This window comes from Pogoniulus pusillus, chromosome 19 (genome assembly GCF_015220805.1).
Source record: "Pogoniulus pusillus isolate bPogPus1 chromosome 19, bPogPus1.pri, whole genome shotgun sequence".
Taxonomy (NCBI): Eukaryota; Metazoa; Chordata; class Aves; order Piciformes; family Lybiidae; genus Pogoniulus; species Pogoniulus pusillus.
Window position 1 is genome coordinate 23,193,768 of NC_087282.1, and position 25,087 is coordinate 23,218,854.

Here is a 25,087-nt window from a genome sequence, read left to right on the forward strand (position 1 = left end):
GGAGAGGAGGAGGCTGAGAGCAGATCTGAGCCATGTGTACAGACACCTGAGGGGTGGGGGTCAAGTGGAGGGGGCCAAGCTCTTTTTGGTGGCCAGCAGCAGTAAGCCAAGGAGCAACAGCTACAAACTGGAGCAGAGAAGGTTTCAGCTCCACAGGAGCAGAAACTTCTTTGGTGTGAGGGTGGCAGAGCCCTGGAGCAGGCTGCCCAGAGAGGCTGTGGAGTCTCCTGCTCTGGAGCCTTTCCAGCCCCTCCTGGCTGCATTCCTGTGTGCCCTGCCCTGGGTGATGCTGCCTTGGCTGGGGGTTGGGCTGGATGATCTCTGGAGGTCCCTTCCAGCCTCTAAGGTTCTGTGACACAGGAGGCAGGGGAAGAGAAGCCAAGAGAGGAATGAGGAAGCTCAGACTGAACCAGAGCAGTTTAAAGTTTTATTGACCAAAAAAAACTCAACAACAACAACAAAAAATAAAATAGAGAAGGTAAAGGTGGTCAGCCCAAGCTCAGGGAGCCAAAGCAGCTCTCTGGCTGAAGCTGCACCTTGTGCTAAGTAACCTCATTAACTGAGAGGAGCTGTTAGTGGAGCAGAGGAGTGAAGGTAGATTCAGTTTGATCTGGTGGAATGGGTTTGGTCAAATCCAGTGGCTGAAGTTAATGTTGCTAGCCCTTATCTACCTCTCCTCAGCACAGGCATCCAACAGAACACAGCCCTGCACTGAACTCCCATTGCTTCACGGGGTCTGTTCCAATGGGAGCTAATTCCTGGAGGGGAAAGAAAACAAACCAAGAAAAAAGAGAGAGCAAAACCAAACAAATTAAAACCCCCCCCCAAAAAAAAACCCAACCCACGGTTTAAATCTTTTGTTGGAGGCATCACTCAGCTGCCTCGGGGGGGAAGAAATGGATCTGTGTTACAAAAAACTCCCCAGGTCCACTTCTCTGGAGTGATTTTCATCCCTTCCCTCTGCCTGGGCAAGTTGAGCTGCAGGAAGCAGCCAGGAAGGCAAGGTGGGTGAAAGAGATATGTCCAAAATGCTCTGGCAAAAAGAGGGAGGTAGCTCAGGCTGCCCTTGGCAGCTTCCTGCCGTGGCTCACGCTGATGTGCTCCTACCTGCCCTCGCCATGGGTGCTCCAAACAGGGAAAGGCAAAGCTATGAGACGTAGTGAGAGGCTGTGGCCACAGGCTTCCAATTTCACTGGTGGGGGCTAAGAGGTGGCCTCAGCAGGGCAAGAACCTACCTAGCTCAGATATTTCACAGCCAGCCTCTTCCCCTCTGGCTGAGGGGAGCACACCTGCCTGTGCTAAGCACTGGATACAGGTTCTAGGCCAAACAGTCAGCACAAACAATGGCAAAGTCTTGGCAGGGTTGGGCTTGGTTGGGTAGAGTTGGATTGGGTTGGGTTGGGCTGGGTTGGATTAGGTTGGATTGAGTTGGGTTGGGCTGGGTTGGGTTGCGCTGGGTTGGGTAAGGCTGGGTTGGATTGGGCTGGGTTGGGTACGGTAGGGTAGGGTTGGGTTGGATTGGGTTGGGCCGGATAAGGTAAGGTTGGGTTGGGTAAGGTTGGGTTGGAGTGGAATGGGCTGGGTTGGATTGAGTTAGGCAGGGTTGGGTTGGATTGGGCTGGTTTGGGTTGGATTGGGTTCATTTGGGTTGGGTAAGGTTGGGTTGGGCTGGGTAAGGTTGGGTTGGATTGGGCTGGGATGGATTGGGTTGGGCTGAGTAAGGTTGGGTTGGGTTAGACTGGGATGGGTTGGGTAGGATTGGGTTGGGCTGGGTAAGGTAAGGTTGGGTTGGGGTGGATTGGGCTGAGTTGGGTAGGGTTGGGTTGGATTGGGTTGTGTAAGGTTGGGTTGGGTTGGATTGGGCTGGGTTGGGTAGGGTTGGGTTGAACTGGGTTGGGTTGGGCTGGGTTGGGTTCAATTGGGCTGGTTTGGGTTGGGTTGGATTGGATTCGTTTGGGTTGGGTAAGGCTGGGTTGAGCTGGTTTGGGTTGGGCAAGGTTGGCTTGGTTTGGGTTGGGTAAGGCTGGGTTGAGCTGCTTTGGGTTGGGCAAGGTTGGGTTGGGTAAGGCTGGGTTGGGCTGGTTTGGGCTGGGCAAAGTTGGGCTGGTTTGGGTTGGGTAAGGTTGGGTTGGGCAAGGTTGGGTTGGTTTGGGTTGGGCTGGGTTGAGCTGGTTTGGGTTTCTGGGGGGTCTTCTCGTTGCCGTTTTTCTTCCTCCCAGTAAGTGTATGAAATGCTGCAGGCCGAAGCCTACCAGAGACTACCAAAGGACACAAAACCAGAGAAGAGACTCCATGATGCAGTGCCAGAGCTGTTCCCACACCACCACGAGTCCAGGGGTGGCGCCTAAGGTGCTGAGAGGGGAGACTCTCGGGACGGGGAGCCCGTGCTGTCCTCCGGCGGGAAGACGGTGAGGGTGCAGGCGCGGATGCCCCCCAGCGACTCGGGCAGGTCGAAGACCTTGTGCCACTCGTCCTTCTCCGGGTCGTACTTCTGCACGATCTCCACCATGCAGCGATTGTTCCAGGAGTAGCCTCCCACCACGTAGATCTTGTTCTCAAAGACAGCCACCCCCACGTCGCTCTGCCCGCGCAGCATGGCCGCGATGGGAGTCCACTGGTCCAGGCTGGGCGAGTAGAACTCGCAGCTGAGGACGTCGTCGTAGTCGCTGGTCCCGCGGAAGTGGTTGCCCCCGATGACGTAGAGCTTGTCTGCCACCGTGCACATGCAGTGCAGGCCCCTGACCGTCGTCATGGCGGCCTTCTGAGTCCACTTGTCCGTGTCGGGGTCGAAACACATCAGCTCCTTCTGGAAGGTGTCGTGGGTGATGCCCCCTGCGGACACAGGACACAGGTCAGGCTGGCGCCGGCCCCCGTGGGCCCCCGACAGCCACGGGATGGCATAGGCTAGGCAGGAAACGCCACCGCCTCAGGAGCCCGCAGAGCTCCTGAGTGTGGGCAGGAAGCACCTGAGTGTGGGCAGGAAGCACCTGAGTGTGGGCAGAGATACCTGAGTGTGGGCAGGAAGCACCTGAGTGTGGGCAGAGATACCTGAGTGTGGGCAGGAAGCACCTGAGTGTGGGCAGAGATACCTGAGTGTGGGCAGGAAGCACCTGAGTGTGGGCAGAGATACCTGAGTGTGGGCAGGAAGCACCTGAGTGTGGGCAGAAGATAACTGAGTGTATGCAGGAAGAACCTGAGCATGGGCAGAAGATACCTGAGTGTGGGCAGAGGACACCTGAATGTGGGCAGATGACATCTGAGTGTGGTCAGAAGACATCCAAGTGTGGGTAGAAAACATCTGAGTATAGGCAAACAACACCTGAGTGTGGGCAGAAGCTACCTGAGTGTGGGCAGAAGACATCCAAGTGTGGGCAGAGAACACCTGAATGTGGACAGAAGGCACCTGGGTGTCGGCAGAAGGCATCTGGGCATGGGCAGAAGGCACCTGGGCGTGGGCAGAAGCCACCTGGGCATGGGCAGAAGGCATCTGGGTGTGGGCAGAAGGCACCTCTCCTGCAGTGCTTCACCCCTGAAGTGCCGGTGGCAGATGGGGGACCGGAGCATGCTGCCCAGGGTCCATCTGGCACAGAGCTCTCCCTGCTTCCATCTGCTCAGCTCCCCAGCAGCACAAACCCAGGAGCCCATCTCCCTGCCCCATTCTGCACCCATGCTGCTGTGCCTGCAGTGATGCTGCCACGGAGCAGAATCCTCCTCAGCAACCTCCTTCCTCAGCTTGAACTGAAGCGAGGACACAGACCAAAAACAAGAGAACTATGCCAGTGGATGCCTTGGCTGCTTCTCCACCTTCACAACTCCCCCATGGCTGCCGGCAAAAGCAGCTGGAGAGGCTGCAGGGGACACCACAGGACAATGTCCCACCAGGGGGATGAAAGGGTCCACCCTCCCACGAGGCCAGCAGGCAGGTCAGAAAGCAGTCACCCCAGCTTCAGATGCTGCAGCATTATCAGCTGTGCTTCACATGCAACTCCATCTGAGGTGCTAAATGCATGCAGAGAGCAGGCTGCTGCTCAACACCTCCTGCTGGGCTACCCACGGCGTGCTGAGCCATCACAGAACCCAGCAGGCTGGCAGAGAGCTCCAGGCTCAGCCAGCCCAGCCCAGCACCCAGCCCTGCCCAACCAACCAGACCATGGCACTCAGTGCCCCAGCCAGGCTTGGCTGCAACACCTCCAGCCACAGCCACTCCACCACCTCCCTGGGCAGCCCATTCCAGTGCCAATCACTCTCTCTGCCAACAGCTTCCTCCTCACAGCCAGCCCAGACCTGCCCTGGCACAACTTAGAATCACAGAATGGTTTGGATTGGAAGAGACCTCAAGGATCAGCCTCATACGACTTGAACACCCTCAGCTCCCTCAGCCTGTCCTCAGAGCAGAGCTGCTCCAGCCCCCTGAGCATTTCTGTGCTCCTCCTCTGGACCCTCTCCAGCAGTTCCATGTCCTTCCTATGGCAAGGGCTTCATAGCTGACCCCAGCCCTGCAGCTGAGGTCTCCCCAGAGCAGAGCAGAGGGGCAGGATCTCCTCTCCATCTCTGCCCACACTGCTTTGGATGCAGCCCAGGCTGCCCTTGGCCTTCTGTGCTGCCAGTGCCCACTGCTGGCTCCTGGCCAGCTTCTCCCCCATCAGCACCCTCAAGGCCTTTTCCTTAGGGTTGTTTCCCATCACCTCCTTCCCCAGCCTGGATTGACAGTGAGGATTGTTGTGGCCCAGCTGCTGCACCCTGTGAGGTTCACCTGGGCACACCTGCAGGGACAAAGCAGTGCAAGTGGCAGCACCACGAGCAGAAGCTTGATGGGCTCCATCACAGAGAAGGAACAAGCTGCAGCTTACAGTCCATTTTAAACCAAGTCCTTCCAAGTCTGCCAGTACAAGGCCCCTGACTCCAAATCCTTGAGGATCAGTCAGCTCCAATGCACTTCTTTACAGCTGTCCCACCTCCTGTCCTGAATTTCAGCTGAGTCCTTAGTGGCCACCCCTTAAAATCCCAAGAGGAGAAGAGCCAGAGGCCTGTGAGCTCTGCAGAGAACACTGCCAGACTGAAGCTGCCTTTGGAACTGAGCTCAGAAAACTCATTGCTCCCAGTCTGGAAAACTGTGGAGTGAGGCTGTGAGCTCAGAGCCACACAGGAGAGAGGACACTGCCAGTGAAAGGGCAGCGATGGGCAGAGCTCATCTGCCCACTGTCATTAACAGGAAGGCTTCTCCCTTCTTCAGCAGCTGAAGGCAGGCAGATGTTCCTCTGCAAACCATCCAGGCTGCCAGTGCTCTCCAGCAGGTCTCAAAGAGGATGTGCTGGGTGCTAGAGAGGCAGTGTGGCCACAGAGAAAGGGATTCTGACTGATCAAGGCAGGAGCTGCTCTGGAATTCAGAGCTGCCACTTGCTGTGTAAATGCACAGCAGCATAGAATCAGGCAGGGCTGGAAGGGACCACAAGGAGCAGCCAGTGCCAACCCCCTGCCATGCCCAGGGACACCCTACCCTAGAGCAGGCTGCACACAGCCTCAGCCAGCCTGGCCTCAAACACCTCCAGCCATGGGGCCTCAACCACCTCCCTGGGCAACCCCTGCCAGGCTCTCACCACTCTCCTGCTCAACAACTTCCTCCTCACCTCCAGCCTCACTCTCCCCACCTCCAGCTTTGCTCCATACCCCCCCAGGTCCTGGCACTCCCTCACACCCTCAAAAGTCCCTCCCCAGCTTTCTTGTAGCCCCCTTCAGATCCTGGAATGCCACAAGAAGGTCACCTGGGAGCCTCCTCTGCTCCAGACTGAACAGCCCCAACTCCCTCAGTCTCTCCTCACAGCAGAGCAGCTCCAGCCCTCTGCTCATCCTCGTGGCCCTGCTCTGGACACCTTCCAGCACATCCACAGCCCTCTTGTCCCAGGGGCTCCAGAGCTGGATGCAGGACTCCAGGTGGGGTCTCAGCAGAGCACAGCAGAGGGGAAGGATCACCTCCCTCTCCCTGCTGCCCACACTTCCCTCAATGCAGCCCAGGCTCTGGGCTTGCAGAGCACACTGACAGCTTTTAATGAGCTTCTCATCCACCAGCACCCCCAGGGTGCCTCTCCTCAGGGCTGCTCTCCAGCCAGACACTGCCCAGCCTATACTGGTGCTTGGCATTGCCTCGCAGGAGCTGCCTCAGACGCTGCAGCACAGAGCCCCTTGGGCTGGCTTCGCAGCAAACTGCATCACAGCTTACCGCACAGCGAACCTGCTGCAAGCAGAGGCTGGAGTTTGTTGCCTGCCAGTGAAGGAGAAGTGAGCAGGGAGGGCTTGGCAGAGAGAGGAGGGTGAGGGTTAGGGTTAGGATCAGCCCTTACCTGAAATGTACATCAATCCCCCATAGACAGTCCCGGCGTGGCCATAGTGAGGTTCGTTCATCTTGGCGACGTAGCTCCACTCGTTCATCCTGGGGTTGTAACACTCCACAGTGGCTGTTTGGGGCACAGGAGAACACAAACATGGTGAAGCTGACACGGCAGGGAGCTCTGCAGGACAGCTGCAGCGGCAGTGATGTGCTCATGAACAGAGCAAGTAGCAGTGAGAAAGTGCAGAGGGAGACCTCAGGCTGTGTCCCAGAGGAAGAAGGAAGGAGAAACCCTTCTGGCACTCTTGCCTTCCACTTGGCTCATTCCCATTCCAGTGTGACACACAACCTGTCCTGGCTCAGCAACACATCAGGGGTACAGCTGTGGGACATCAGGGTAACAGCAACCAAGCTGGGTGTCCTTACCACACAGTCCCAGGGAAGGGACCCCAAGGGTCATCTGCTCCAAGCTTTCCAGGTGCCAGTGCAGCTGCAGGGAGCTGCCCCAGCACCCTGGCAAGCTGAGCCTTCAGCTGCCCAGTGCAGGGCACTCCACTGCTTCCCCGGGGAGATGATTCCAGGCTCTGCCTGTTCTCATGGCAAACATTTCCCTCTGGAGCCCAATGGGAATGTCCCCAGCAGTAACTTGTCCCCAGCAGCCTGTGTCTGTTCCACAGCACTCCTAGCACAAAGGGAGTCTGCATCCTCCTGGCAGCCACTCTGTATGCCCTGGCCCATGGTAATGAGGTCTGCCCTGACCCTTCTCTTCTGCAGGCTGACCAAACCCAGCCTCTCCTCCCTCCCAAGGCAGGGCTTCCAGCCTACCAGCCTCCTCTAACCCTTCTCAAAGCTGAATTTAGCTTTCCTACTCTACCCTATTTTACAACTCCCCTCAGTGTCTGCTGTAGAGAGACAGGGAACAAATTTAAACCTAGCTCAGAAAGCCATCTGGCAGCCAGAACAGCCCCAGCAGTGCCCCACCCCTGCAGAAAGCCAGGCTGAGCTGTCTTGGTATTCTACACTGAAATGGTCCTGAGCCCTCAGAGGGGGGAGAGCAACTCTTGACTATTTTCTGTCATAGACTCTTAAATTGGGTTGGGTTGGAAGGGACCCTAAAGCTCATCCACTTCTGATTCCCCTGCCATCTGCAGGGACACCTCCTGCCAGCCCTGGTTACTCAGGGCATCATCTACCTGGTACCTTGCAGTGCTTTATGAGCTCTCAGACAGCAGCACACAGAGCAGGACATGCAGGAGACTCATTCACAGAACCACAGGAACAGGCAGGTTGGCAGAGAGCTCCAGGCTCAGCCAGCCCAGCCGAGCACCCAGCCCTGCCCAACCAACCAGACCATGGCACTCAGTGCCCCAGCCAGGCTTGGCTGCAACACCTCCAGCCACGGCCACTCCACCACCTCCCTGGGCAGCCCATTCCAGTGCCAATCACTCTCTCTGCCAGGAACTTCCTCCTCACATCCAGCCTAGACCTGCCCTGGCACAACTCCAGGCTGTGTCCCCTTCTTCTGCTGCTGGCTGCCTGGCAGCAGAGCCCAACCCCAGCTGGCTACAGCCTCCCTGCAGGCAGCTGCAGGCAGCAATGAGCTCTGCCCTCAGCCTCCTCTGCTGCAGGCTGCACCCCCCCAGCTCCCTCAGCCTCTCCTCACAGGGCTCTGCTCCAGGCCCCTCCCCAGCCTTGCTGCCCTTCTCCAAACACCTTCCAGCACCTCAGCATCTCTCTGCAATGGAGGAGCCCAGAACTGGACACAGCACTGCAGGGGTGGCCTGAGCAGTGCTGAGCACAGAGGCACAAGAACCTCCCTTGTCCTGCTGCCCACACTGCTCCTGTGCCAGCCCAGGATGCCATTGGCTCTGCTGCCCACCTGGGCACTGCTGCCTCCTCTTCATCCTACTATCCACCAGCACCCCCAGCTCCCTCTCTGCCTGACTGCTCTCAGCCACTCTGGCCCCAGCCTGTAGTGCTGCTTGGGCTTGTTGTGGCCAAAGTGTAGAACCCTGCCCTTGGCCTTGTTCAGTCTCATCCCCTTGGCCTCTGCCCACCCATCCAGCCTGGCCAGGTCCCTCTGCAGGGCTCTGCTGCCCTCCAACAGCTCCACAGCTGCTCCTAGCTTGGTGCCATCTGCAGTCTCACTGCTGCAGGACTCAATCCCCTGCTCCAGATCATCACTAAAGACATTGAACAGGACTGTGCTCAGCACTGATCCCTGGGGCACAGTGCCAGCTGCCAGCTGGATGTGGCACCATTCACCACCACTCTCTGGGCCCTGCCCTCCAGCCAGTTTTTGACCCATAGCAGAGTGACTCTGCCCAAGCCAGGAGCTGCAGCTGTGCCAGGAGCTGGTGGTGGCAGAGGATGCCAAAGGCTTTGCTGCAGTCCAGGCAGACTCCATCCACACCTGCCTCACACTCACCAAGCAGGAGCCTGATCATGAAAGGAGCTCAGGTTGGTTAGGCAGGACCTGCCCTTCCTGGGTCAAGAACTGGCTGGAGGGCAGGGCCCAGAGAGTGGAGGTGAATGGTGCCACATCCAATTGGCACACACAGGTGGTGTGCCCCAGGAATCAGTGCTGGGCACAGTCCTGTTCAATATCTTTATTCATGATCTGGAGCAGGGGATTGAGTCCAGCAGCAGCAAGGCTGCCCAGGGAGGTGGTGGAGTGGCCGTGGCTGGAGGGGTTGCAGCCAAGCCTGGCTGGGGCACTGAGTGCCATGGTCTGGTTGGTTGGGCAGGGCTGGGTGCTAGGTTGGGCTGGCTGAGCCTGGAGCCTGTGATCCCTGCATTCCCAAGCATTCCCACATCCATGCCAATTCTCTTGCCCTCACCAGTGAGCCCAGCTGCTCTCAGCAGCATGCAGTGGCACCACAACTGACCACTGCTGCTGAAGCAGCTCCTGGGGCAGAAAGGGGTACATTTTCTAAAGCTCTCAGAGGGCTGAACAACTGAGATCAGTTCTGGGGAGGGCTTGATAAAGAGCCTTGAAAAAGTCTAAATCTCATTCCAGTGAGCGTCAGGAGCCAAAAAGAAGAGGAAATTCATTGCAGTGACTGCAATCCTTTGGCCTCTCTGCACAGGAGCTGATCTTCTGCACTGAGGTTTGAGGGATTCCTCCTCTCCAATACCAGACTGAAATTAGTTTGAACCCAAGGGCAGCTCCTTTAATACCTGCTCAGCAACCATTTGACCTTCTCTTCTATGTGAAACCTGCAAGTTCTTTCTCAGCTGCCAAGGCTGGGAAGCTTCAGCTGGATTTCAGCTTTCAGCTGCCAAGGTTGATGAAAGAGACATGAAAATGAGGACAGATTTGCCTTACAATTAACCAGAAAGAAGCTGAAGCCCCAGATCAAAGCACCTGACAGGCAGCAACATCCAGCACTGACAGAGTGCTCTTCCCATGGAACCATCCAATGCCACCTCTCAGGCCCCAGGGGAAAACCCTTGCAGCATCTCAGTGACACCTTTGGAGCAGAGCTGCAGGCAGGTGATAGGTTTTGGGCATGGACTGAAGCTGCAGAAGAGCTGAGGTCAGCAGAACAACCCTGCTTTGTCTCCCTGTGCTGCAAGGCTGCTGCACACCCAGGGACTCAGTGACACTGCTGACTCAGGGTACAGGGACACAACTGTCAGGGTTGGAAGAGACCCCCAGGATCAGCCAGCTCCAATCCCCCTGCCATGGCCAGGGACACCTCACACTACATCAGGCTGCTCAGAGCCACATCCAGCCTGGCCTTAAACACTTCCAGGGACAAGGATCCAGCAGCTCCCTGGGCAACCTGTGCCAGGGACTCACCACCCTCCTGGTGAAGAATTTTCTAATGTCCAATCTCAATCTCCCTTCCTCCAGCTTGGATCCATTCCCCCCAGACCTATCACTACCTGACAGCCTAAAAAGTCCCTCCCCAGCTTACCTGCAGCCCCCTTCAGATCCTGGGAGGCCACAAGAAGGTCTCCTCAGAGCCTCCTCTCCTCTAGACTGAACAGCCCCAACTCAGCCTGTCCTCACAGCAGAGCAGCTCCAGCTCTCTGATCACCCTCGTGGCCCTTCCCTGGGCACCTTCCAGCACCTCCAGATCTTTCCTGTCCCAGGAGCTCCAGAGCTGGGCACAGTGCTCCAGGTGGGGTCTCAGCAGAGGGCACAGAGGGGCAGAATCCCCTCCCTGGCCCTGCTGCCCACACTGCTCTCAATGCAGCCCAGGGGCATGGTTGGCTCTCTGTTGATTCTGTTAGGCTTGCAACTTTCTCCTTGCCACCCTGCTGTGTTTAGATGCACAGGACACAAGGACAGCAACCTGAGTAGCTGCTTATTAACCCAGATGATTAGAAAACAGTTCCATGCAGGTCAGGTCTTCTGCTCCTGGAGACCAAGATCACCACACCTGAGGTTGCACATCTGCTCCCTGGCAGGGCACTAAGCTTGCTTTGTGTCTACAGCTAGGCAAAAAGGGATGCCTGAGAAAAGCCCTGGGTCTGCAGCAGGACAAGGCTGCCTGGGCAAAACAAGGGATTGCCAAACAGGTTCCCATGCTGCTTGGGAGCAGCTGCATCTTTTCAACCATGGAACCATTCAGGTTGGAAAAGATCCTTGAGATCATCAGGCCCAACCAGGAACCTACCAAGTCCAAACTCCTCTACCAAGTTTATCACTAAACCATGTGGCTAAGTGCCACATCCTAAATGGCCTTTTAACACCTCCAGGGATGGTGACTCAACCACCTGCCTAGGCAGCCTGTTCCAGTGCCTGTCCACTCTTCCAGGGCATAAAACAACATTCCCAGGGTTTCTTTCTATCAAACACTGGAAAGGATTTGAACACCCTAACAACACCAGCTCAGCTTTGTGTGCTGGAGTCATGCACTCCGTGCTGCACGGACTCACAGATTGCACTGGGCTGGGAGAGACCCTCCCAGGGCATCTGGTGCAGCCCCCTGCAGGCAGCAGGGACAGCTCCAGCTGGAGCAGGATGCACAGGGACACAGCAAGGCTGAGCTGGAATGGCTGCAGGCATGGGGCCTCAAGCACAGCCCTGGGCAGCCTGTGCCAGGCTCTGCCCACCCTCACTCTGCACAACTCCCTCCTGATGCCCAACCTAACTCTGTCCTGCTCCACTGCCAAACCATTGCCCTCAGCCTGTCCCCACAGCCCCTTCTGAGCAGTCCCTCCCCAGCCTGCCTGCAGCTCCCCTGCAGGTACTGAACTGCAGCTCTGAGCTCTCCCTGCAGCCTTCTCTTCTGCAGGACAAACAGCCCCAAACTCTGCCAGCCTGTCCCAGGAGCTGAGCTGCTCCAGTCTGCAGTGCAGTAACAACTCAAAGTGCACACAGCAATGTCTCATATGCTCTAACAACTAAAATATTAAACCACTTGGAAATCAGAGATGCTGCAGCACAAATCAGGTTCTCCACTGCCTCAATCAAACACATTTCTCACTGCACTTGAAGATGTCAGTGCATTTCTGGAGAGCAAACCTGAGTAGCCCAAGGTACTGCCACAAAGAGCTGCCAAGGCATGGTTAAGTAGAGGGCTGAACAAAGAGAACACTAAATGTCACCCCTGGTTCAGAGGCAGCATCAGCCCAGACTTCCAACCACAGCCACTGTAACATTTGGGTTCCAAAGCACAGACAAGTTCACAACAGAGTGGGAGCTCCCAGCCCTGACTGCAAATGGCAACCTCCATGGCTCTGGGAAGTGCAGTGGATTGCTACAGACACTTCAGACAGTCACAGACTGGTAGGGGTGGGAGAGGACCTTGAAAGAGTGGCCCAGCCCCCTGCCAGAGCAGGGCACCCAGGGCAAGGCACACGGAACACACCCAGGGGGACTGGAAAGGCTCCACAGAAGGAGACTCCACAGCCTCTCTGGGCAGCCTGCTCCAGGCCTCCAGCACCCTCACACTGACAAAGGTTGCCCTCCTCTTGCCCTGGCACCTCCTCTGCTCCAGCTGGCACTCAGTGCCCCTTGTGCTGCCCTTGGCCAGCCCTGGGCACAGCCTGGCTGCTTCCTCCCGACACTGCCCTGCACATCTTTAGCCCAGTACTGAGGGCAGCCCTCAGGCTGCTCTGCTGCCAGCTGCCAGCCCCAGCTGCCTCAGCCTGGCCTCCCAGGAGCTGTTCACTGCCTGCAGCAGCTTGGGGGCTCCGGGCTGGGCTCTCCCCAGCACTTCCCTCAGCTCCTGCTTGACCTGAGGGGCCCAGAGCTAGAGACAACAGCCAGCAGGGCGAGGGGCCAGGCACTCACCCAGCTCCCCCGCGGCGTTGCGGCCGCCCACGGCGTAGAGGTGGCCCTTGAGGGCGCTGAGGTGGAAGAAGGTTCTCTTCTCGTTGAGCGAGGCCACCTGCATCCAGCGGTTGTAGCGCGGGTCGAAGCGGAACACCGTGTCCACCGCCGTCTTGCCCTTCGTGTCGTAGTTGCTCTGCCCCCCCACCACGTAGAGGAAGTTGCCGATGACGGCGATGCCGTGCTGGTAGCGGGGGGCGTCCATGGGAGCCAAGGACCTCCACTCGTGGGCCTTCTCGTCGTACATCCGCAGCTCCTTGCTGACCACCAGCTGCTGCCGCAGCACTCCCCCCAGCGTCACCAGGTGGGTGCTGTCGGAGCGGATGGCCGTCCTCTCCGACTGCATCACCGGCTGCATGTAGGGCATCATCTGGTAGTTGCTGGCCTCCAGCAGCAGGTTGACGCAGGTGTTGTCAGTCCGCATGAAGTCCACCGTCTGGACGTAGTTGATGAGATCCTGGGGGGTCATCAGGGGGAACCTGATGTTCTTCATCAGCTTGGCGGCGCACTCCATGCGCGGCTCCTCGGCGCGCAGCCAGCGGCAGGCGGCCTTGAAGAGCTCCAGCTCGGTGCAGTGCTTGAGGCTGTTGCTGGCCAGCACGAAGGCCAGGCGCTCGAAGGGCAGCTTCACGAACTCGCCCGTGCTCAGCAGCGCCGGGAAGTTCTTCAGGATGAAGTTGTTCACGTACTTGTCCACCTCCGCCAGGTTGTAGGTGTTGGCGATGCGCCCCACCTCCACGCAGTTCTCCAGCGACACCTGCGGGCAGGCAAAGGAGGCAGTCAGAGCGCTCTGGGGCACAGCACCACAGCACCACAGCATCATAGCATCATAGAACCGTAGCACCATAGCATCACATAGCATCATAGCACCACATAGCACCATAGCATCACATAGCACCATAGCATCACATAGCACCATAGCATCACATAGCATCATAGCATCATATCACATCATAGCATCACATAGCATCATAGCACCATAGCATCACACAGCATCATAGTACCATAGCATCACATAGCATCACAGCATCATAGCATCACATAGCACCACAGCACCATAGCATCACATAGCATCACAGCATCATAGCATCACATAGCACCATAGCACCATAGCATCACATAGCATCACAGCATCATAGCATCACATAGCACCATAGCACCATAGCATCACATAGCACCATAGCAGCATAGCATCATAGCATCACATAGCACCATAGCATCACATAGCACCATAGCATCACATAGCACCACAGCATCATAGCATCATAGAACCGTAGCACCATAGCATCACATAGCATCATAGCACCACATAGCACCATAGCACCACATAGCACCATAGCATCACATAGCACCATAGCATCACATAGCATCATAGCATCATAGCATCACATAGCATCATAGCATCACATAGCACCATAGCATCATAGCATCACATAGCATCACATAGCATCATAGCATCATAGCATCACATAGCACCATAGCACCATAGCATCACATAGCATCATAGCATCACATAGCACCATAGCATCATAGCATCACATAGCACCATAGCATCACATAGCATCATAGCATCACATAGCATCATAGCATCATAGCACCATAGCATCATAGCATCACATAGCACCATAGCACCACATAGCACCATAGCATCATAGCATCACATAGCATCATAGCATCACATAGCACCATAGCATCACATAGCATCATAGCATCACAGAGCATCATAGCACCATAGCATCATAGCATCACATAGCATCATAGCACCATAGCACCTTAGCACCATAGCACCACAGAACCATAACACCATAGCACCATAGCACCATAGCATCACATAGCACCATAGCATCACATAGCATCATAGCACCGCAGCATCATATCACCGTAGCATCACATAGCAACATAGCACCATAGCATCGTAGCACCATAGCAGCATAGCATCACATAGCATCATAGCATCATAGCATCACATAGCATCATAGCATTACATCACATCATAGCATCACATAGCACCATAGCATCACATAGCATCATACCATCACATAGCATCACAGCAGCATAGCATCACAGCAGCATAGCATCACATAGCATCACAGCATCACATCACATCATACCATCATAGCATCATAGCATCACATAGCATCACAGCATCACAGCATCACATAGCACCATAGCATCACATAGCATCATAGCATCACACAGCATCATAGCATCACACAGCATCATAGCACCACATAGCATCATAGCACTGTAGCACCATAGCACCACAGAACCATAACACCATAGCACCATAGTATCATAGCATCACATAGCATCATAGCATCACATAGCATCATAGCACCTTAGCATCATAGCACCTTAGCATCATAGCACCATAGCATCACATAGCAACATAGCACCATAGCATCATAGCACCATAGCATCATAGAATCACCTAGCATCATAGCAGCAAGCAGGTTGGAAGAGAGCTCTAGGCTCAGCCAGCCCAACCTAGCACCCAGCCCTGCCCAACCAACCAGACCATGGCACTCAGTGCCCCAGCCAGGCTTGGCTGCAACACCTCCAGCCACGGCCACTCCACCACCTCCCTGGGCAGCCCATTCCAGTGCCAATCACTCTCTCTGCCAGGAACTTCCTAACAACAACTTCCTAACAACATCCAGCCTAGACCTGCCCTGGCACAGCTTGAGGCTGTGTCCCCCTCTTCTGCTGCTGGCTGCCTGGCAGCAGAGCCCAACCCCACCTGGCTACAGCCTCCCTGCAGGCAGCTGCAGGCAGCAATCAGCTCTGCCCTGAGCCTCCTCTGCTGCAGGCTGCACCCCCCCAGCTCCCTCAGCCTCTCCTCACAGGGCTGTGCCCCAGGCCCCTCCCCAGCCTTGCTGCCCTTCTCCAAACACCTTCCAGCACCTCAGCATCTCTCTGCAATGGAGGAGCCCAGAGCTGGACACAGCACTGCAGGGGTGGCCTGAGCAGTGCTGAGCACAGGGGCACAAGAACCAACCTTGTCCTGCTGCCCACACTGCTCCTCAGCCAGCCCAGGATGCCATTGGCTCTGCTGCCCACCTGGGCACTGCTGCCTCCTCTGCAGCTCCTCTCTCCCACCACCCCCAGCTCCCTCTCTGCCTGACTGCTCTCAGCCACTCTGGCCCCAGCCTGTAGTGCTGCTTGGGCTTGTTGTGGCCAAAGTGCAGATCCCTGCCCTTGGCCTTGTTCAGTCTCATCCCCTTGGCCTCTGCCCACCCACCCAGCTTGGCCAGGTCCCTCTGCAGGGCTCTGCTACCGTCCAACAGATCAAATAATTTCACTTGTGAATTCCTGAAGGATCACATTGGGTGCTTCTGTGCTCTACAACCTCCCTGGAGGTGTTGAAGGCCAGGTTGGATCAGACCTTGAGTAAGCTGTGCTGGTGGGAGGTGTCCCTGCCCGTGGCAGGGGGTTGGAGCTGGAAGATCTCTAAGGTCTCTTCCAATCAAACTCCCTCTGTGCCTCTGTGTTTCCATGTAATTGTGTGAGGCAAACACTTGTAGCACCTCCTGGGTGGGAGGAGAAGAGAAAACTCCCAGGAGGCCTTACTGTGGGTATCTGAAAGGGGCTGAAATGGGCAAGAAGGCTGGGGAGGGACTTTCTAGGGTGTCAGGTAGGGATAGGACTCGGGGGAATGGAGCAAATCTAGAAGTGGGTAGATTCAGATTGGATGCTAGGAAGAAGTTCTTCACTATGAGAATGGTGAGGCCCTGGCACAGGTTGCCCAGGGAGGTGGTGGAAGCTTCATCCCTGGAGGTGTTTAAGGCCAGGCTGGATGAGGCTGTGTGCAGCCTGATCCAGTGTGAGGTGCCCCTGGACATGGCAGGGGCGTTGGAGCTGGTTGATGCTTGGGGTCCTTTCCAGCCCTGACACTTCCATGATTCACAGCTGGTTTAGATATGGGATTTAGACACTGTGGCAGCAAGAGGTGGTCATGAGGGCCACCGAGTCAGTCAGGTGAGAAAACTCTCAACAGAAACAGACCCAGATGGCTTGTGAGTATCTCCAGAGACAGAGGCTCTCCAAGAAGCCTGTTCCAGGGCTCCATCACTCCTAAAGAAGCTCCTTCTAATGTTAAGACTGTCCCCCTGTGCTCAGCATTGGGGACTCACATCTTGAGTGCTGTGTTCAGCCCTGGGCCCCTCACTGCAGGAAGGACATTGAGGGGCTGTAGTGCATCCAGGGAAGGACAATGAGGCTGGAGAAGGGCCTGGAGCACCTGGGCTAGAAAGAGGGGTGGAGGAAGCTGCAAGTGTTCAGTTTGGAGAAGAGGAGGCTGAGGGCAGACCTCATTGCTCTCCAGAGCTGCCTGCAGGGAGGCTGCAGTGAGATGAGGGGGGAGCAGCTCCTGCTCCTTGGTGTCAAGCAACCAGGGGAGGCTCATCCTGGATCTCAGGAAATATTTCTGCCCTAGAAGTGTTCTCCAACACTGGAATGGTCTGCCCTGAGTCTCCATCCCTGGGGGTGGTGAAGCAGCCTGTGGAGCTGGTGCTTAGGGGCATAGCTCAGTGCCATGCTGCAGTGCTGGGTGAAGGGTTGGACTGGCTGAGCTCTGAGCATGCAGCCTGAGATTCATTAGCCCTTATGATGTAGCAATGAGACAAGCAACAAGCAGCTGGCATAAATTAATGATGGCAAATCCATTATCCAAGATGAGACACAGCTGTTACACAGCATTTGGCCTTTGCAAGGCTCTGCAAACATCATGGGAAGAAACACAGGGGGAAATACAGCTAAGGGAGAGGCCAGCAGCCACAGGTAGAGAGAGTAACACAAGAGTAGGTCTCAACATTAGATGTGTCTAATGTTACTCAAGTTGTCATAATTGGATGGTAGAAGAAACATTCCACTGCTAGGCCACCCCTGGAGTGCTGTGCCCAGTTCTGGGCTCCTCCATTGCAGAGAGATGCTGAGGTGCTGGAAGGTGTTTGGAGAAGGGCAGCAAGGCTGGGGAGGGGCCTGGAGCACAGCCCTGTGAGGAGAGGCTGAGGGAGCTGGGGGGGTGCAGCCTGCAGCAGAGGAGGCTGAGGGCAGAGCTGATTGCTGCCTGCAGCTGCCTGCAGGGAGGCTGCAGCCAGGTGGGGTTGGGCTCTGCTGCCAGGCAGCCAGCAGCAGCAGAAGGGGACACAGCCTGAAGCTGTGCCAGGGCAGGTTCAGGCTGATGTTGTTAGGAAGTTGTTGTCAGAGAGAGTGATTGGCACTGGAATGGGCTGCCCAGGGAGGTGGTGGAGTGGCCGTGGCTGGAGGTGTTGCAGCCAAGCCTGGCTGGGGCACTGAGTGCCATGGTCTGGTTGGTTGGGCAGGGCTGGGTGCTAGGCTGGGCTGGCTGAGCTTGGAGCTCTCTCCCAGCCTGCCTGATTCTATGATTCTATGTTTCTAATGCTATTAAAATTGTCATAATTGTATATGAGAAGAAACTTCTTCACTCTAAGGGTTCTCAAAAGCCTGGCACAGGCTGCCCAGGGAATCCTCACCACTGGAGGTGGTTCCAAGAGGCAGAGCTGTGGTGCTGAGAGCCACAGTTTAGCCTCAGCCTTGGCAGATTTAGAGAAAGGTTGACCTGGATGATCTGAAAGGTCCTCTGCAACCAGAACGATCCAGGGATGATGCAGCTGAAGACAATGGCACAAGTATCTCTCCTTTTGTTCAGCCCCATCAGTGCACTCCTCAGAGAGGGCTGAAACTGGGTCTGTGCTAACTCACAGCACTGCTCTTACAGAATGTGCTTAAAATGCAACAGCACAAAAATAAACCCAAGGCAGAAACTATTTTTTACTGGAAAAAGGAACCCAGGAAGCTTTCCCCTAGAAACAGCCAGCACATGAAACCCTGAGCAGCAAGCAACAAAGCCTGGCTTGGCTCAGTGCTCAACTCAGCACATCTTGGCAATCACCTCCCTTACACTGCTGCTGCTCCTACCTAGCTGATGCCTTTGGCTCCTACACTGCTGAGGTCAGTCGGGATCCAAGGCAGGGCAAGGTATAAAGATGGCAGGGATGGCACAAATATAAGCACAAAACCAGGCTGGGTGAGCAGTGGCTGAGGAGCAGGCTGCAGGAGAAGGCCTTGGGGGTGCCAGTTGGTGCCAAGGTGCCCAGCAGGCAGCACTGGTGGCTGGCAGCCCAGAGCCAGCTGTGTGCTGGCTGCAGCCAGAGCAGGGAGAGCAGCAGCACAGGGAGGGGATTCTGCCCCTCCACTCTGCTCTGCTCAGCCCTCACCTGCAGCACTGCCTCCAGTGCTGGGGAACACAGCACAAGAACCACCTGGAGCTGCTGCAGAGGGGCCAGAGGAGGCCACCAAGAGAGCTGCAGAAGCTCTGCTGTGGGGACAGGCTGGGAGAGTTGGGGCTGTGGAGCCTGAAGAAGAGAAGACTGCAGGGAGACCTTAAAGCAGCCTTGCAGTGCCTGAAGGAGGCTGTAGCAGAACTGGGGAGGGACTTTTGGCAAGGGCTAGAAGAGACAGGCTGAGGGACAATGGCTCTGAGCTGAGAGAGGGAAGAGTGAGAGTGGAGATGAGGAAGAAATTGTTGAGAGTGAAGGTGGGGAGAGACTGGCACAGGTTGAGGGTGGTGAGAGACTGGCACAGGTTGAGGGTGGTGAGACCCTGGCACAGGTTGAGGGTGGGAGACCCTGGCACAGGTTTCCCAGGGAGGTTGTGGAGCACAGAAGCACCCAATGTGATCAAAGATCACATTGGGTGCTTCTGTGCTCCACAACCTCCCTGGAGACGTTCAGAGCCAGGCTGGATGAAGCCTTGAGCAAGCTGTGCTGGTGGGAGGTGTCCCTGCCCATGGCAGGGAAGTTGGAACTGGATGATCTTCAAGGTCCCTTCCAGCAGAAACCACTCTGTGACCCCATGGGACATAACTCTCAGTGGGTGTCCAGTGAGCCCAGCCTGTTCACTGCAGCAAGCCCTGTGGTGGATGTGCAGAGGAAGGCAACTACCAAACACTCCCTGCTAGGACCTGCAGCTGCCTTGGACTCCTCCTTCCCCAGCCTGAGCTCCCTCACACACGGAGCCTCAGTGCGGCTCAGTCCTGCTCTGTGCTGACTGCTCCCACGACTCTGATTCTCATCATCTTTGAAATGCCAAAGCAGTGCAAAAATAACCATGAGGTTCAGGAGCTTAGAGAGTACAAAGAGTGAGTATTGTCATCTTCAAACGACCTTCAGGTCATGGCAAAGGCTGCCAGAGTTCAGTCCTGTGGAACTCAGTCTGAATGCTGCCCTTCCACACCAGACAATTCAAGAGGCTCATGAGGATGGGAGCAGATGTCTGTAACTCCCCAGGCACTGATCTAACCTGCCCTGCACTAACATCTGCAGGCAGCCAAAGTCCTGATTCACACACCCAGAAAAACCTTCATCCTGTCACAGCTCCTGCCTTGGGCAGAGTCACTCTGCTATGGGGCAAGAACTGGCTGGAGGGCAGAGCGCAGAGAGTGAGGTGAATGGTGCCACGTCCAGCTGGCAGCTGTCACTAGTGGTGTGCCCCAGGGATCAGTGCTGGGCACAGTCCTGTTCAATGTCTTTAGTGATGATCTGGAGCAGGGGATTGAGTCCAGCAGCAGTGAGTTTGCAGATGGCACCAAGCTAGGAGCAGCTGTGGAGCTGTTGGAGGGTAGCAGAGCCCTGCAGAGGGACCTGGCCAGGCTGGATGGGTGGGCAGAGGCCAAGGGGATGAGACTGAACAAGGCCAAGGGCAGGGTTCTGCACTTTGGCCACAACAAGCCCAAGCAGCACTACAGGCTGGGGCCAGAGTGGCTGAGAGCAGGCAGGCAGAGAGGGAGCTGGGGGTGCTGGCAGAGAGCAGCTGCAGAGGAGGCAGCAGTGCCCAGGTGGGCAGCAGAGCCAATGGCATCCTGGGCTGGCTGAGGAGCAGTGTGGGCAGCAGGACAAGGGAGGTTCTTGTGCCCCTGAGCTCAGCACTGCTCAGGCCACCCCTGCAGTGCTGTGTCCAGCTCTGGGCTCCTCCATTGCAGAGAGCTGCTGAGGTGCTGGAAGGTGTTTGGAGAAGGGCAGCAAGGCTGGGGAGGGGCCTGGAGCACAGCCCTGTGAGGAGAGGCTGAGGGAGCTGGGGGGGTGCAGCCTGCAGCAGAGGAGGCTCAGGGCAGAGCTGATTGCTGCCTGCAGCTGCCTGCAGGGAGGCTGTAGCCAGGTGGGGTTGGGCTCTGCTGCCAGGCAGCCAGCAGCAGAAGAAGGGGACACAGCCTGAAGCTGTGCCAGGGCAGGTCTAGGCTGGATGTTGTTAGGAAGTTGTTGTCAGAGAGAGTGATTGGCACTGGAATGGGCTGCCCAGGGAGGTGGTGGAGTGGCTGTGGCTGGAGGTGTTGCAGCCAAGCCTGGCTGGGGCACTGAGTGCCATGGTCTGGTTGGTTGGGCAGGGCTGGGTGCTAGGTTGGGCTGGCTGAGCCTGGAGCTCTCTGCCAGCCTGCTTGAGTCTATGGTTCTATGAGATCTTATTCTTCATCCCCAGGAACACTAAAGCCATGATCAGGTCCTACCTACAGTGTGGCAGGCTGTCAGCAGTGGGTAGGAGGAAAATCAGGCATTAGGAAGTTAGGTACTGGGAAATATTTCTTCATTAAAAGGGATCTCAAACAGTGGAATGGTCCTGCCCAGGGCAGTGCTGGAGTCACCATCTCTGGGGATGTTCAAACACTTCAGGACATGGTTTAGTGCTAGGCTGAAGGTTGGACTGGCTGATCTTGAAGGTCTCTTCCAAGCAAATGTATTCAGTGGTTCTGTGATGTTCTGTGTTACCAAAGTGCCCATGCAATACAACTCTGGGCTAGTGGGAGGGGTCCCTCCCCATGGCAGGGGCTGGGAACTGTATGGTCTTTAAGGTCCCTTCCAATCCAACCCATTCACTGAATCTGTGGACCCATGAGACAGAGGAATGAACACATCAGATCCAACCTGACTGAACAACGACCCCAAATACAACCAGAGAGAGCTATCAGCTGTAGCTGTTCAAACAGCCAAACAACTTCATCAGGAGGCAACAATTTCCCCTAAAGCCCATCTGACCACTGAGCAGAGCTGCTCATTCCCATTACTCACTGTAACTGCTCATTAGGATGCAGAAGCTCTAGAAACTACTACAGAGATGCCCATAAAGTAAAGGTCAGACACAGCACAGCCTCCACACAGCCTGCAAATCCAAATGCAAGAGCCAAAGCACTTCCCTGACAAAGGAGTTGATTGAATACTTTGGGATTTGGAAGCAATCACTTCCCCAGCTCCATAAGAGCTTCTGACTGCAGAATGCTGCAGGGCTGGGCACAGAGCAGAGGGGCTGGAAGCAGGAGAAGTCTAGAGAGCAACTCACAGAAACACCATGGACAAGAGCTGAGGCCTCAAGCTCAGCACCATAAACAGAATCACTGAATAGAATCTTAGACTCAAGCAGGTTGGAAGAGAGCTCCAGGCTCAGGCAGCCCAACCTAGCACCCAGCCCTGCCCAACCAACCAGACCATGGCACTCAGTGCCCCAGCCAGGCTTGGCTGCAACACCTCCAGCCACGGCCACTCCACCACCTCCCTGGGCAGCCCATTCCAGTGCCAATCACTCTCTCTGACAACAACTTCCTAACAACATCCAGCCTAGACCTACCCTGGCACAGCTTCAGGCTGTGTCCCCTTCTTCTGCCCCTGGCTGCCTGGCAGCAGAGCCCAACCCCACCTGGCTACAGCCTCCCTGCAGGCAGCTGCAGGCAGCAATGAGCTCTGCCCTGAGCCTCCTCTGCTGCAGGCTGCACCCCCCCAGCTCCCTCAGCCTCTCCTCACAGGGCTGTGCTCCAGGCCCCTCCCCAGCCTTGCTGCCCTTCTCTCAACACCTTCCAGCACCTCAGCAGCTCTCTGCAATGGAGGAGCCCAGAGCTGGACACAGCACTGCAGGGGTGGCCTGAGCAGTGCTGAGCACAGGGGCACAAGAACCTCCCTTGTCCTGCTGCCCACACTGCTCCTCAGCCAGCCCAGGCTGCCATTGGCTCTGCTGCCCACCTGGGCACACTGCTGACTCCTGTTTAGCCTCCTAGAACATTTACATCTCTCAGCTTTCTTCTGCTTCAACAACTGTTAGACATCATGAAAACAAAGAACTCAGCCTTCTCTTCTCCAGGCTGAACAGTCCCAGGGCTCTCAGCCTTCCCTCATCACACAGGTGTTCCAATCCCTTCATGATCCTCTCAGCCTCCATTGGACACTCTCTAGCATATCCCTGTCCCTCAAACTGGAGAGCCCAGGACTGGATATATGATGAAAACAGAGAGCATCTTGCACCATTCTCAGCTAACCAAGCTCTTAGGACCCCCCTGGAGGTGTTCAAGACCAGGTTGGATGACCTGCAGAAGGAACTGCATGTTCTTATGCAGCTGTGTGAAAGGTAGAGCCCAGACCAGCACCCTCCTCCTTTGGAATGCTTAAGGTCTCATCCAACCTGGTCCTGAACACCTCCAGGGAGGTTGTGGAGCACAGAAGCACCCAATGTGATCTTTGATCACATTGGGTGCTTCTGTGCTCCACAACCTCCCTGGGAAACCTGTGCCAGGGTCTCACCACCCTCAACCTGTGCCAGTCTCTCACCACCCTCAACCTGTGACTGTCTCTCCCCACCTTCACTCTCAACAATTTCTTCCTCCTCTCCACTCTCACTCTCCCCTCTCTCAGCTCAAAGCCATTGTCCCTCATCCTGTCTCTTCCAGCCCTTGCCAAAAGTCCCTCCCCAGTTCTGCTACAGCCTCCTTCAGGCACTGCAAGGCTGCTTTAAGTTCTCCCTGCAGCCTTCTCTTCTCCAGGCTCCACAGCCCCAACTCTCCCTGCCTGTCCCCACAGCAGAGCTTCTGCAGCCTCTGATCACCTTGGTGGCCTCCTCTGGCCCCTCTGCAGCAGCTCCAGGTGGTTCTTGTGCTGTGTTCCCCAGCACTGGAGGCAGTGCTGCAGGTGAGGGCTGAGCAGAGCAGAGTGGAGGGGCAGAATCCCCTCCCTGTGCTGCTGCTCTCCCTGCTCTGGCTGCAGCCAGCACACAGCTGGCTCTGGGCTGCAGCCATCAGTGCTGCCTGCTGGGCACTCTGGCACCAACTGGCACCCCCAAGGCCTTCTCCTGCAGCCTGCTCCTCAGCCACTCCTCACCCCGCCTGGATTCGTGCTTGGCACTGCCCTGACTCAGATGTCACATCTCCTTCCTTACCTGCCTCTTCCATCCATGCAGGCAGAACCCAGGAAGAAGCTTCCCTAAGAAGCCAGTTCCCACTTGCCAAGCAGGACCTGCCACTGCTCTCTGGCTTTTGCAAACACAGAAGCCTCTCTTTATGGAGAAGACCCTGAGAGATGGGTTTGCCAGCCAACCTGCAGGGAGCATGGCAATCTCCACACAGCCTCAGAACCAACCAACACCCCAAGTCTGGAAGAGGGATGGGAAGGAGGAGGAAAAAAGGTTTGTCATCAAGGACCTGGGGGTCCTAGTTGATGAGAGGCTCAGCATGAGCCAGCAATATGCTCTGGTGGCCAGCAGGGCCAATGCCATTCTGGGGTGGATTAGGAGGGCTGTGGTTAGTAGGTCAGAGAGGTTGTCCTGCCCCTCTACTCTGCCCTTGTTGGGCTGCATCTGGAGTACTCTGTCCAGTTCTAGGCCCCCCAGCTCAAGAAGGTCCTCAGGGAACTGCCTGAGAGTCCAGCACAGAGCCACAAAGATGATGAAGGGAATGGAATAACTCTCATTTGAGAGCCTGAGGGAGCTGGGGCTTGGAGCTGAGAGAGGATGAGCTTGAGGGGTGACCTTATTCATGCTTATAAAGATGTGCAGGGTGAGTGCCAGGAGGCTGCAGCCAGGCTCTGCTCCCACCCCAGCTCCCTCAGCCACTGCTCCTAAGACCTGTGCTCTAAATGTGGCAGCCAACATGAAATCCTTGTAGCTGCTTCTCTCCTGTAACTAACAGCTCTGCACTCCTCCCAGAGAACCACACCTGCAATGCTGTGTCCAGCTTTGGGCTGCCAGCTCAGGAGAGACAGGGACCTGCTGGAGAGAGGCCAGGGGAGAGCCATGAGGATCAGTGGGGGACTTGAGCATCTCCCTCTGGAGAGAGCCTGAGAGCCCTGGGGCTGGTTAGTGTGCAGAGGAGGAGGCTGAGAGCAGATCTGAGCCATGTGTACAGACACCTGAGGGGTGGGGGTCAAGTGGAGGGGGCCAAGCTCTTTTTGGTGGCCAGCAGCAGTAAGCCAAGGAGCAACAGCTACAAACTGGAGCAGAGAAGGTTTCAGCTCCACAGGAGGAGAAACTTCTTTGGTGTGAGGGTGGCAGAGCCCTGGAGCAGGCTGCCCAGAGAGGCTGTGGAGTCTCCTGCTCTGGAGCCTTTCCAACCCCACCTGGCTGCATTCCTGTGTGCCCTGCCCTGGGTGATGCTGCCTTGGCAGGGGGGTTGGGCTGGATGATCTCTGGAGGTCCCTTCCAGC

At 56.3% G+C, this 25,087-nt stretch overlaps 1 protein-coding gene across 8 annotated transcripts in view; it reads right to left on the reverse strand.

Annotated features, from left to right (window-relative positions):
- Positions 1-405: 405 nt before the first annotated feature.
- KLHL13 (kelch like family member 13) overlaps positions 406-25,087 on the reverse strand; it is a 128,065-nt gene continuing 103,383 nt past the window's right edge. For all 8 annotated transcript variants that reach the window (XM_064159641.1, XM_064159640.1, XM_064159636.1 and 5 more), the window contains 3 exons: positions 12,576-13,371; positions 6,339-6,452; positions 406-2,832 (listed from right to left, as the gene is read on the reverse strand). In XM_064159641.1, the coding sequence (XP_064015711.1) occupies positions 2,345-2,832; positions 6,339-6,452; positions 12,576-13,371 (1,398 nt within the window). In that variant the 3' untranslated portion in view covers positions 406-2,344. The remainder of the gene's footprint in view (positions 2,833-6,338; positions 6,453-12,575; positions 13,372-25,087) is intronic.